This window comes from Muscardinus avellanarius (assembly GCF_963383645.1).
Source record: "Muscardinus avellanarius genome assembly, chromosome: 2".
In the NCBI taxonomy this organism is placed as follows: domain Eukaryota; kingdom Metazoa; phylum Chordata; class Mammalia; order Rodentia; family Gliridae; genus Muscardinus; species Muscardinus avellanarius.
Genome location: NC_137787.1, coordinates 127,517,098 through 127,531,873, shown reverse-complemented (window position 1 = coordinate 127,531,873; position 14,776 = coordinate 127,517,098). Strand labels below are relative to the sequence as shown.

The following is a 14,776-nucleotide window of genomic DNA, read 5'->3' as shown; positions in this document are numbered from 1 at the left end:
CTGGGCAAGACAGCGAGGAAAGGGAGCTTTCTTTCCCCAGCAACTGTTGCTAGGGGGCGTGGCTTCGGAGCCAGGCCCGTACGCGCTCGGCGGCCCCTGCTCCCACCCCGCGCGTGAGACTACACTTCCCGTGATGCTCCAGGGTGGTCTCCGTGGTGACGCACTTGGTGTCCGCGGAGGGAGGCGGCGCGGGCGGGCGGGGGCGGCGGCTGGGGGCGCGTTCTCCCCGGGTCCCCTACTCGCGCTCCGGCAGCCGCCGCCGCCGCCATGTTGGCTTGAGAGGCGATGACAGGAGGCGGCCGCGGTGTGCGGGACTGAAAAGTGCAGGAGGGGGAGGAGAGACGACGCTCCGAGCGGATCCCTCCGTGGGCCGAGGCGAGGGAGGACCCGGCGGCTTCCGGAGCCGGCGCCGCGCCGCTCGCGAGGCCGCGCAGGAGGAGGGAAGCGGGCGCGGAGGCGAGGAGCGGAGACCATGCGCGCCGACCCCCGCCGCGGCTCGCCGGCGCCGGCGGCCTGACCGTCGCCTCGGCGCCCGGCTGGTTAAATGCCCTTGAGCGCGGCGGCCCGCGCCCGGCCCTCCGCCCGGCTCCAGCCGCCTTCCCGGCCGCTGCGGGCCGCGCGCGTCGATGTGTAGCTACATAGTTATCTCTGCACTTCCACGCCGGGGCATTTTTGTCCTGCTTAATGAGGACTTGACTCGGGAGCGAGTGTGAATCACTGCTGGGGCTGGGAAAGGAGGAAGGCGATTTAACCCCCTCCCACCCGCTCCATGTCCCTGTGTCACTCGGCTCGGTCCACCTGGCGCGGCCGGTCCTGGCGCTGCTGCTGCTGCTGCTGCTGCTGACGACGACGGGGCTGCCCCTGCTGTCCCGAGAGTTTCCTCCGGCTCCGGCTTCACAGCTCCTGGATATTGTTCCTCTTCGCACCAGAACCTCGGCCAGACCGACACTTTGACTCCGAAATAACTTAATATTACTTTTCCGGGGTGGAAAACCCATCACGACCGGTCGAAATCGTGAAGGTTGATTCCTGTAGCTGGAAGACTTCTCTTTTTTTGTTTCTTCTGCGTAAACATCTGGGTAAATCTCAAACGGCAAGATGTCCAGTAATGTCCCGGCGGATATGGTAAGTGCACGATAAGTTATGACAGTCTTTGATTTAATGGTGGTTTCTAATCGTATTTAATCAGAAAAGACTCAGGCACGGGGCTCGAAAGGGTGGCCGGGGACTGTCGAAACGCCACCGTTCTGGGAGATTTGGAGAAGTTGATGCTTCTGGTTTCCTCCTTTTAGGGAGTACTGTTTTTAAAACGGGTTTTCTCATTTGGTTGGGGTTTCAAAACCATTAAAAGACACTGGAGAAGTAGAGATATATTAGCAGCGGCTTAACGAGGGGGAGACATTTCCCTCTTTGCTGGAAGCCTCCGAACACTTGTGTTTTAACGCTTTTGAAAACGTCAGTGACAGTGGGCAGAGGACTGACGCCGGTGCTGGGTACCGAGGTAGACAGGGAAACGGGAATCCTCCTCTATGACTTACACGAGATCGTTAATGCGTAGGTACACAACAGATATTTTTCAAGAGCAGGGATGTACATCTCTTCAGAAAAAAAGTACAGTAGACATTGCTGTGAGCTTTTTGGAATGTCTAGGTGAACAAGTACGGCGACAGAAACATTTTAAGGTGTTTTGGAATCTTCATAAATCTAGGCTGGCCGTATATTGGTACTTGTAATGGATATTCCAGGGCATTTTAGTGACAGATTATTTAGTGGTGTATTGGACTTTTAAAAGCTTAGGAAACGTGTTACTGAGCCTCTATCCCTGAGTGTTGAGAACTTGAAACAAAAAAACACTTGTTTATTGAGGCTTTTCCTTTGGTTGATAAAGGTTAGGGTTCTGAGTCTGTTGACTAACAGTTACTGTGTAGTCTTCCAGTGCTGGGGGAGGGGGTTGTGGGAGTGTGAAATTACACTTTGCAGTCCTAAGGACAAACACAATGCAGTGAACAGGAAGATGAATAATCCTGTTTATGAAAACTGAAGTTAATGCAATGATGTTCACTTAAGTTGACGTTTCAGTGTGTGTGTTCCAGTGAGAAAACAAAATTGAACTCTGCTGATGATTAAATTTAAAAACGTCAAATATTTCTATAGGAGCAAACCTCCTCTACAGAATTTAAAATAAGAAATTAAATGGCTTTAAACAAAGTGTTTTAACCTTGCTTTAAAGACATTTTGTTTGAATTCACAATGCAGGACAACCTCGGTGTTCTGTCTCTCGGGGTTGACAGACGGCGCCTTACACTTTGCTTTCTGAGACCTAAAACTCTTGCATTGTCCTTTTGGTTTTCTTTTCCCTCCCAGTGTGCACACGCGGGAGAATAGACTCCTGCCTGTAAGAGTGGCTGACATGGTTTCCTCTACACTGCCACCGCTCTGGAAGTTGCCTGGAGAGGTCTCTAGACAGTGCTTGGAAATGCTGTTTCCTCTGCTTGATGAGTGATCTGTGGGCTCATCGCCTTTGGCAAAAGATTTGCTCTCTCCTCTCCAGAGCCTCCATTTTCTATTACCATGCACAGCGGAAGATATGTTCACCTAAGTACCATTTATTCTGTCACAGAAGTTGTAATGAAATAGATAAGTGTCATTAAACAGCCACTACTTTCTTTAGGCCCAGTGATGATGAAAAGCTGGGATGTGCGTAGCATCAGTGACAAATTGAGATGATTTGGGGAATACTGTTTCTGAGTTGGAGAGAGGGATTGGAACTGGGACCAGGGGCCTGGGAAGTAGGGGCAAGGTTGTATTAATAGCTGCAATTGTAAAATAAAACTACATATCAATTTTCAATGGTATGTTAAGGCCTTGATGATTCTGTGGTGCTTGGAGATCCCTTGATTAAAGGTGATATGCAAGGGCAAAGCAGTATTATGTAAGAAACATATACTGCCCCAATGATGCTATTTCTGAATGTGTACTGAGGTACAACACAGGTTACATTATTGAGGTTTTTTTTTTTTTTGTCTAAGGTTCTTCTTGGAGATTAAGTTTTTTTTGTGAAAGCCTTTTAAACCTCATTTGGTATTTGCCTAAGAAGTGCCTTTATTGGATGTGTGCCTAGAATTCCCAACTTTTTGAAACACAATATAATATTTGTTAGAGGTTATTGATTAGATGCTTCATATTTGTTAAACTTTTCATACCAATAATCGACAGTTTGGGTTTACATTTATGATTTAGAATCAGAACAATTAACCACTCTGAATTTGAAAGCTGATCTCTACCAATCCCAGGTCTTTCCACAAATTAACATTTCCCTTAGAGCAAAACTCTAATCGATTAGGATACATACTATAAACTTGCAAGGCTGAATACAGACATTTTTGCTAGGTGCATTAAAATGTTAAACTAAGTGTTGACTGCTAGTAGGTGCTATTTAGAAACAAATGTTGTGCTCTTTTACATTTTAGTGGTGCTTGTCAGCTCTATTAAAAAAAAAATCCTATCCAGTAGCTAGGATAGGGAGTGATGGGGTAGGGTGGCTGAACGTGTAAACCCTGTCATGTTTTCATTAGTCATAATTCTTGCTTGAGGTATGGTTATTGCTAAATCGGTTGATATTTTTGGAAAAGTCTTATGGCTGTGTTTGTGATTCATTTTTAAAATCAATTTTTAGCATTGTTTTTGTTTTGTAAATGAAATTCACATTTAAAATTTTAAGCATTCAGTAATTTTTGTATTTGCTGTAAATGAGTCTTTTATAATGACAAGAGATTTTTTATAATCTCAATTTTTCAAGGGGGAATTGGCCTCTGTAGTGAATGGATTTGCTGTACTCTTAAAAAATCATATGCAGTTGCTACTTTTTCTGTTAAAATTCTGTATAATATATATATATATATATATATATATATATATAGTCCTATAAATATTATAAACATGCTTATATGAAATGTTGGTTTTTCTTTTGCCAAGAGTGATTGGTTTTGAACTAGATTTACCAACATCTCAGTGTGGAAAATTTTGTAAAAAAATTGAAAATATCTGAAAAATATCACTAAATAATTCATTTTCTTTATTTTTTTTATTCAAGATCATTGTTTATGATGAGGCAATATTTATTGTTTATAACACGATGAATGTTAACAACTGTAGGCTTTCTGTACAAAGACATTTACTGTTGATGTTAGCAGTAAGGCATAAGACATTTTATACAACACTGATGTTAGCAGTAAGGATTAAGAGGGTAAATAAGGTAGTAATTAATTATTGGAAAGTTAACAAGATATGCATTCTTATATTTATAAAAGTATTTTATACAACATTTGGAATATTAGGGCTTTGGACTAAAACTATATTGTATGGTAACTATTATATTAAAAACTCAACCTAGAAAGAAATTGACTGTGAGGATAATGGTAAAGTATTGCTGGTATTTGAAACATTTTAGTTGATGAAACAATTAAAAGATGTGAATTTTTAAAAAAATAATTAATGTAGAAAGTTTACAGGTGTAGCAATTTGTAGTCAGGTTAAATGAGATACTGACAACTGGGGTTTTCTCAGTACATTTTATGTGCTTAATGTTAGAATACTTTTATTGTAATTTTTATTGTGTCTTCTATTCATGGAAGAAATATTAGGGCCCTCTTGTGGACAGGAAATTACTAAAATGAATTTCCTTCCAAAGTGAACTTTTATCACTTTTCAGGTTAAAGTAATATGTAAATACCAGGGGGAAATGCCATGTTAGAAAAAGATCCAGGGACCAGAATATCTTTAAAATTGAGAAAAGTATATTGAGGTCTATAAAAGAATAATTTCCTCTTTACTTACAGCTCCTTTTTTTTTTTTTTTCTTTTGCTAAACTATTTCAAGTCTAAGTTGGGAAGTTTTATGAAGCTAAAAAGTAGCTTAAGTATTGCGTATATATGTGTGGTTGAATAGTTTAATAAATAATACACCTGTAATTGCGTATTTCTCTCAATTGCTTTACTTGAATGTGTCATATATTTGGTGTTTTGAGTTAGATATCTTTATTGAGAAAACTAGATATTTCTTGCAGCTTTGAGCACTTTCTTCTTTCCAGCTCCAGTCTACCCTCGTCTCATCAGTCCTCTGTGAAATGGTTTTGAGTCCACTCAAGGTCACAGAGAACTTTGCTTCCTGTGAGTTGTTCTTTAGTGCTCTTGACATTCTTCTTACATTGGCATCACATTTATATTGACATAAGTATTTTATATTTGTTATTTCTTCCATAGTTCTAAAACAGCACAGAATTTAAAAACAAGTGACTTTCTTGACACATGAAATGTTACTCCCCGTTTCTTATGGAAGAAGTAAATATTGTTCCATATTGCTACTAGAAAACAAAGTCTGATGTCAGCTTCTCTTACCGTTTTGAATATAAAAGCTTTTAATATTAAAGCTTTAAATTATTTTAAATTAGTAGATTAAGTACTAATGGCTCTACTAGTTTATATAATTTGAACCAATAAATATGTTTTAGACTGAAACATCCACTTCCTAAATATGCTCTTTTAGCTGGGCATGGTGGCACATTCCTGTAACTCCAGTACTTGGGAGATTGAGATAGGAGCATGGTAGGTTTGAGGTCAGCCTCAGCAATTTAGTGAGACTCTCAGCAAACTATCAAGACCCTGTTTCAAAATAAAAAATAAAATAGGGCTTGGGATGTAACTCAGAGGCAGAATGTTTCTAGATTTAGTCTCCAGTAAAAAACACACACACACACACACACACACACACACACACACACACAGCTCTATGATTTGCAAATTCTTATTCTGAGAAAGTGAAAGTAACTAGAATTGATTAAACCTGGACACTTTGGGTAATAAACCATTCTGAATCAATGAATACATGAAGTTGTGTTTTGAAATATCCAACAGTTTTGGGTTACCATCTTGTTTATACAGAATATACCATGCATAGTTTAACTTGCTTTTGGTCACTTAGAGCCACATTTGGTTCAATCAGTGATCGCTGCATTTCTGTATCCTGTAGAAGCAGTATTCTCTAACCATGATGTTCCTGGCACTTACTATAGATTGTAAAGTTTTATGCCCTTTATTAGATCATACTACAGAGTGAGATGAGGCAAGTCAGTTGAGGTGTGAGAACAAAAATATTGAAACATCTGTTTATTTATTTTGTGCTCCGAGGAGGGAGGGGTGTATTAACCTATGGATTGGCTCAGAGGCTTTCCTAGATCCACATTCAGGGGGTCACAGTGAGTGCGATTTGCTCAGGGAAGATACAGGAATTCCATAACTTAGAAGCCAATAGCAGCACCAAGATTTTCTTCAAGTTTTTGCAAATTTTCTATTTTAATACATAGTAACTTTGAAAGATACTTTTAAAATAGAAGAACCTGTGATACTTAGTATTCAGATGACAAAGGTTTACTGTAAAAGAATTTGAGTTGTAGAACTCACAGATGAGTTAGACATTTTTATTACAGAAGATGATAGTTCTAGATGCTGTTCTCTTCTGTGATAAGAGGCTATTATTAGTATGCTATCTAAGATATTTTTGAGGAAACAAACTTTTAAGTTGGCACTTTAAGGCTAAATTTTAAATCCTAAGTGAGAAGGTACCTATTTTTCAAAAGAAATTTTATGGAGAGAGATCATTTTGAAGCATGTTTAGTTATTTGTAATCCGTTGAAAAATCTTACTTGAAGAGAATTCCAGTGGACTTTGGACCCATTTGTTGGAAAAAGAGTCAAGCAAAACATTTAGTTTGCAACAAATAACCTGACATTAGAAAAAACATTTTTTTGTTTCTTGGTATTGGGGATGGGGCATTCTACCTTTGAGTTACATCCCCCATCCCTATTTTTCATTCTTTATTTTGAAACAGGGTCTCACTGAGTTGCAAAGGGCCTCACTAAGTAGCTGAGGCTGTGACCCATGATCCTCCTTTATCAGCCTCCCAAATGCTGGGATTATGAGCCTGTGCTACCACACCCAGCAATCATTGATATCAGGTAGATGACTTAAAAACTTTTGGATATTTGGTGATAAATGGAAATGTAATATGGCTTAGTAAACTAGTAAATGACACATTCTTCTATATGGATCTATGCGCCTTTGTGAGCTAGATTTTTTCAGTTATGACTTTATTAGAGCTCTTAAAACCATGTATCAAAATAGAACTTCACAAACTGGGAAACAAAGTTTGTTTTAATAAAGAGGCATATTGAATTATCTTCTCTCAACATGGTAATAGTAATATTTTTAGTGATTACAAGATTAAAACATTCATATTTTAAATAGGTAATAATTAAAATAAATAACTAAAAATTTTAAAAATTCTTTTTTTGTATTTTTTTTATTGGTGCAATGTATTCATACATCATAATGGTATAAAGAAAATACTTTTGTAGACATACATGCACACATCGCCCAGTTTGCCCCTACCCGATCCCAACCCCGTTCCTTCCCCATCCCTTCTTCCCATGCTTGGCTTAGTGGTTGACATCTAGTTTTATAGCAGTTTATTCAATATTAACGATGATAATCTCACATAACAGTTTCATTTGTCTGATACCAAGCTTTTGATGACTTAAAGATAACATTTCAATATTTCTTTTTGCTTTTTTTCTTACTTTTTTTTTTTTTAGGTGAAACTATCATACATTTATTTATTTATTTTTCAGAAAAGATCTATCCTGATATGGAATATGAACTCTAGATACCCAAAACAATCTCGAAGAAGAACAAAGCTAGAAGATGTATATTTTCTGATTTCAAACCATATAAAGCTACAATAATTGAAACAGTGTTCTAAAGGCAGATATATAAACCATTGGAGTTAAATAAAAGCCTAGAGATAAATTCTTCCATATATTGTCAAGTTATTTTTGACAAGGTTTCCACGAACATTTGGTGGAGGAAATAATAATCTTTTAACTAAATATTGTTGAAAAATAATAATTACATGAAAAAGAATAAAATTGGACCCTTACCTAACACATATACAAATATTAACTCAAAATAGATAAAAGACCTAAATATAAATCTTAATACTATAAACTTTTAGAAGAAAATCTGGGTCATAAAACCTCACAACATTGAAATTGGCAGTGATTTCTTGGATATGATTTCAATGGCACGGGCAACAAAAGGGTAAATAAACTCCTAAAAAATAAAAAAAAAATTGTATATCTAAAGACAGTGTAAACAGAGTTAAAAGTTACTGATAGAATGGGATAAATATTTCCAAATGCTATATCTGGAGGTATATTAATATTCCAACTAGAAATCCTAAAACTTAGCAACAATAAAAGCAAACAATACTATTTAGAGATAGGTAAAAGACTAACATAAATAATGAATCTCCACAGATAACCAATCTTAGTTGTCTGTTGGCTGGAAACTCTTGTTTCTCTGGTTCTGGTGTGTGTTACCTAATTCTTCTTTGTAGTTAATCTCTTTGAGTATTTTCTCTAGTGCTGGTTTTGAAGACATAAATTCCTTCAGTTTCTGTTTGTCGTGGAAGCTTCTTATTTCCCCATCTAATTTGATAGAAAGTTTTGCTGGGTAGGAAATTTTTGGCTGGAAGTTGTTTTCTTTCAGAGTTTGGAATATGTTACTCCAAGCCTTTCTGGCTCTCATGACTTGGTTTGGGAAGTCTGGAGTGATTCTAATTGGTTTGCCTCTGAATGTCACTTGGCCCTTTGTTTTTGTTGCCTTTAAGATTCTCTGCTTGGCTTCCACATTGGTCATTTTGACAATTATGTGGCGTGGGGATCCTCTTCTCCGATTCTGTCTAAAGGGAGTTCTATAAGTTTCCTGGACCTGTGTATCGACCTCTTGCTCTATGTTTGGAAATTTTTCTGCTATTACTTCCTTGAAAAGATTGTTGATCCCTTTGGTTTCACCTTCTTTTCCTTCCTCTATTCCAATTATTCTTAGGTTAGCTCTCTTAAAATGGACCCATATTTCTTCAATGTCAAGATTCCTGCTGTCGGATTTTCTTTTCTAAATTAGAAACTATGCGTTCATTTTTTGAATGATCATCTTCTAGGAGTGAGATTCTATTCTCCATGTGGTCTAATCGGTTGTTTGTACTTTGAATTGAGGCCTTTACTTCATTAATTGGATCCTTTATCTCTCTTTGCCTCTCTCTGAATTCTTTTCAAAACACCTCTATTATTTCTACAGTTATTTTCCTGCTTTGATCTTCTAGAAATCTCTGAATTTCTGTTTTATCGGGTTCTGATGTTGTGGGGTTGTGGGCATTCATTGCTCCATTGTTATTCCTCTTTCCCATGATTTCAGAAGTTTGTGCCTTCTCTGGGTTCTTCCCTGGGTCACTACAACTTCACTTAAGGTGCTCTGGATCTTGAGTCTGTGGTATCTCAGTCCCCACCACTTTACTGGGTTGTATCGCAGAGTCTCAGACCCTGGGAGTCAATCAAGGCTGCTTTAGACCATGGGGTGTGCCAGGTTGGGCGTTGTCCTATGGTGTGATATCTCTGCCACCGCCACTCCCCCACTGGGTTAAGTCCCTGGGAGTACAGTACTGGGATTTCTCCTCTAGGGGCCACAATTTGACTCACTGTTGTTGAGTGCGCAGGTGGAGCTATCGTGGACTCGGTGAATTCGCTGCTGCTGCCACCGGTGACAATATGGCGCCGCTGCCACGCCCTCGGCCGTGAGGCTGGCGTGTTTCTTTTCTGTTTTTGAGCTCCGCTCTGAGTCCCTGCAGGGTGTGCTGAGCCCATCCTCTGGGAGCTTTAGATGCTCCCTGCGCCGAGAAATCTGCCGAATTGCTCCCGGCTGATCTGCAGCAGCTCACCTCGGCTCGCTCTTTGCCGCTCCTCTCTGGAGCTTGGTGGGCTGTTGAGTGCGTTGGTCTGGTGCCATTCGGTGAGCTCCCTGTTGCCACCGGCAGTAAGGCGCTGCTGCCGCGTCTCAGGCGTGAGGCCGGCGTATCTCCTCTCTGGTTCTGAGCTCCGTTATGAGTTCCCCTCCTCTCTGGAGCCTGGTGCTACAAGGGAAAATGGCGCCCACCGCTTCGCGCCACGGCAGTCTGGTTTCTGGTGTCTCGTTTTTCCAGCCCTCTTTTTCTCCGTCCCTTAAAATTACTTTTTTTGTTTCTCTGCTGATGGTGTTTTCTGGCTATGAAAGGCACTGATTTTGTGGTAGTAGAGATTGGTGGTTAGCGGGGCTCATAAGCCCCGCTTTTCTCTGTCGCCATATTCCCGGAAGTTCTAAAAAATTCTTTTAACGTATGTTTTGTAATATACATATGTAATATCTGATTTACAGTGAATACATACATACAGATATGATATTCTTGAGGGTTTTTTTTTTTTTTTCCGGTACTGGGGATGGAACCCAGGAACATTCTACCTCAGAGCTACACCCCCAGACCTATTTTTTTTTTTATTCTTTATTTTGAAATAGGGTCTTACTGAATTTCAAAGGGCCTCCCTAAGTAGCTAGGGCTGGCCAGGAACCTCTATTTTTCTTTCAGCCTCCTGAATGCTGGTATTTCTAAGCATTTTAACTTGTGTTTGATATTTGTTGTGTTTCTGTCTTCTGCCTTGTTGAGCAATTCTTTGTTTCTGTGGTCAGTATGCCTACCTATCCTTTTCTAAGTATTTAGAGAAGTTGCTGCTTCTAATTCACTGTGGGTATAGAAACCAGCTCTCTAAAGTATCATATGTATTAAAAATGAGCAAATGATGTCTTGAATAGGATTTGCAAGAGACGCTTTATAGTAAAGTAAAATGCCCTACAGCATAGCAGTATGGTCTCTGTCTCACAGACTTGGTCGTATTTATTTTGATTCCTCAGAGTTCTGTTTATTTGGGACCTTACTTTTGGCTCTTAGCTGTGTTTGCAGAGACAGAGGGTTTTCGGTTCATGCATGGCATGTTAAGCACATGCTGTACTACTAAGGTGTACTCCAACTATCAGATTGTGCTTTTTGCTGTTGTTGTTTACTTATTTGTTGAAACAGGTTCTCACTGTGATGCCCAGGCTGGCCTCAAACTCCTTGCCTTCAGCCATCTTCCTGCCTCCAACTCCTGAGTAACTGGGCCTACAGGCATGTGCCTCCATGCCCATCAAGATATAAGATCCTTGGTAGTGAATAACTAGGTAGATGATTTTACAAGTCAAATTGCATACATATAGCTTTACTTCAAGCACATAGAGGAGGGCAAACTAACATTTATTATGTAATTGTTATTTACCAGGCACATGCTTAGCATTTTACATTATTGAATTTCACTTAAGCCTCACAGTGACCTTGCATGAGTATAGATGGTGCATGGATGAAGAAAACTGCCAATTCCCACCAGGCAAAGACCACTAGGAATGTAATGCTTTTGTCCTGAAGCAAGTTACTAGTGGTTTGCAGCAGGAAAGAGCACTTGCCAGGGAAACCCTGCAAGTCTGAATGATTCTAATTAAGAGGCTAAGGGAAGTGGGAAATCTGGATTGAACTGGAGGTGGGTTAGTGATTGGGTCTCTCAACAATATTTGTTTAGGAGACAGGGGAAACTAAGGGACTGAGTAAATGGATGGTGAAAAGTGGTAATCAGAGAAAAGGAGACTTAGTCATTGTGAAGTTGTAGTGTGTTACAAACTGTGTTACCTTGTAGTCTTCTTTTGGCCTTGTCTGTAGCTGTTGGATATCTGATTGTCAACTGCTCATTTTTGCTTTCTCATAACCTAGGTTCAGAGAGAATAAGAAACTTATTTGAGGTCACAGCTAGGAAAAAGTTGAGTTATGACAGGAATTTGGGTTTGATGGCACAGTGATAAACATTCTTCACCTCTGTCCTCAACCCCCGCCCCCCATACCTGAGCAAGATGTGCTATACCCCTCCAGCACATTTTCCTAAGTAGAACAGCTTCCTATTCCTTCCCAACACCTTGTTGCAGGCATTCACTCCAGACTGGGCTGAGATGATGAAGATGAAACCCATTTTATGTATCCATGTAATATGCCATGTAAGCCCTGGATTGGAATCATTTTAATGAAGGCTCGTTTTACCAGTTGCTAAAATTAAGGGAGTTTCCTTTAAGCTTGTTGCAACTTTGTGTACCTATTTGCCACAACACAGTTTTTCTATGAAGGGGCCTCATTGACTGCTTTATACATGGAACAAGTAAATTGACTTTGTAAAGGATTTCATGCTTTGGGGGCAGTTCCTTTTTTGTCTCTGTTCTAAAACTGCTTACATGTGATGCATTTCTCTATTGATTTCAATCTAGTAGCATTTTTATGTTCTGCTGTCTATGAGAATTTTCTGTGACTAGATTTTTTTTTCCAATTTTTATTTTATAACTAGATTTTGAGAAGAAAATGTTCTTCTTGCTGAAGAAAATTGTTGACATTTGGCATCATATCTTGCTTGTACTTAAATTAAGATGGCAATTCATTGTGTCTAGACAAAATGTTCTCTTGTTCTTTCTCTTTCTATCATTTATCTATCTTTCTTCTTGTGGGGATTAAACCCAGGGGCATGTTACCTTCATGCTCCATAGCACTTTTCTTTTTTATTGTTTTGAAACAGGGTCTTACTAAGTTGCTGTGGGTTTCACTATTCTTTTGAGACCGGCCTCCTAACCTGTAATCCTCCTGTTTCAGCCTCCCAAGTACTAGGGTTAGTGTGTGCCACCACACCTGGCTTTATTATGCCTTTTGATATGCTAGATTGTGCTTCATTTCAAATGCTCGCATTCTTTTTGTTTATGAAAACATTGATTAGCATTTTAAATTTCTTGTAAAATCCTTGGCAGATTAATAAGTTTAAGGTTATGTTGACCTCATAAAATAAGCAGTGGATGTTTAATTCTCTGGAAGAGCTTGTGGATATTAATTTTATTGGATCTATAAATGTTCAGAAGCTATCAAGGATAAAGCTATCTGGAGTTTTTCTTGTGGAGATTACTGATTCTGTATCATCAGTATATACAGGGCTATTTGCATTTTCTATTTCTCTGTCAATTTTTTTTTTATTGGTGCACTGTATTCATACATCATAGTGGGATACATACTTTTGTAGACATACATGCACACATCACCCAGTCAGCCCCCACCCGATCCCCACCCCATTCTCTCCCCATACCTCCCTCCCATGCTTGGCATAGTGGTTGACATCTAGTATTATAGCAATTTATCCAAAATTAAAAATGATAATCTCTCATAACAGTTTCATTTGTCTGATACCAAGCTTTTGATGACTTAAAGATAACATTTCAATATTTCTTTTTACTTTTTCTTACCAGAGAATATTTTTTTTCTATTTTTTTAGGTGAAACTATCATATATTTATATATTTATTTTTCAGAAAAAAAAAATCTATCCTAATATGGAATATGGACTCTAGATACCCAAAACGATCTTGAAAAAGAACAAAGCTAGAAGATATATATTTTCTGATTTCAAACCATATAAAGCTACAATAATTGAAACAGTGTAGTACTATTCTAAAGGCAGATATATAAACCATTGGAGTTAAATAAAAGTCTAGAGATAAATTCTTCCCTATATTGTCAAGTTATTTTTGACAAGGTTTCCACGAACATTTGGTGGTGGAAATAATAATCTTTTAACTAAATATTGTTGAAACATAATAATTACATGGAAAAGAATAAAGTTGGACCCTTACCTAATCCCATATACAAATATTAACTCAAAATAGATAAAAGACCTAAATATAAATCTTAAGACTATAAACTTTTAGGAGAAAATCTGGGTCATAAAACCTCACAACACTGAAATTGGCAGTGATTTCTTGGATATGATTTCAATGGCACAGGCAACAGAAGAGTATACAAACTCCCTAAAAAATAAAAAAATATTGTATATCCAAAGACAATGTAAACAGTTAAAAGTTACTAATAGAATTGGATAAAATATTTCCAAATGCTATATCTGAAGGTATATTAATATTCCAACTAGACATCCTAAAAATTAACAACAATAAAGGCAAACAATACCATTTAGAGATAGGTATAAGACTAACATAAATAATGAATCTCCACAGATAACCAATCTTAGTTGTCTGTTGGCTGGAAACTCTTGTTTCTCTGGTTCTCGTGTGTGTTACCTATTTCTTCTTTGTAGTTAATCTCTTTGAGTATTTTTTCTAGTGCTGGTTTTGAAAACATAAATTCCTTCAGTTTCTGTTTGTCATGGAAGCTTCTTATTTCTCCATCTAATTTGATAGAAAGTTTTGCTGGGTAGGAAATTTTTGGCTGGAAGTTGTTTTCTTTCAGAGTTTGGAATATGTTACTCCAAGCCCTTCTGGCTCTCATGACTTGGTTTGGGAAGTCTGGAGTGATTCTAATTGGTTTGCCTCTGAATGTCACTTGGCCCTTTGTTTTTGTTGCCTTTAAGATTCTCTGCTTGGCTTTCACAGTGGTCATTTTGACAATTATGTGGCGTGGGGATTCTCTTCTCCGATTCTGTCTAAAGGGAGTTCTATAAGTTTCCTGGAGCTGTGTATCGACCTCTTGCTCTATGTTTGGAAAATTTTCTGCTATTACTTCCTTGAAGAGATTGTTGATCCCTTTGGTTTCACTTTCTTTTCCCTCCTCTATTCCAAGTATTCTTAGGTTAGCTCTCTTAAAATGGGCCCATATTTCTTCAATATCAGATTCCTGCTGTGAGATATTTTTTTCTACATTAGAAACTATGCATTCATTTTTGGATTGCTCATCTTCTAAGAGCGTGATTCTGTTCTCCATGTAGTCTAATCGGTTGTTTGTGCTTTGAATTGAGG

General features: G+C 38.7%; 1 protein-coding gene across 1 annotated transcript in view; it reads left to right on the top strand.

Annotated features, from left to right (window-relative positions):
• Nucleotides 1–1,069: 1,069 nt before the first annotated feature.
• The window catches only part of UBL3 (ubiquitin like 3), a gene marked incomplete at its 3' end in the record, with an annotated part of 67,777 nt that continues 54,070 nt past the window's right edge, over nt 1,070–14,776 (top strand). The window contains exon 1 of the mRNA XM_080719952.1: nt 1,070–1,125. Within this exon, the coding sequence (XP_080576078.1) occupies nt 1,099–1,125 (27 nt within the window). The 5' untranslated portion in view covers nt 1,070–1,098. The remainder of the gene's footprint in view (nt 1,126–14,776) is intronic.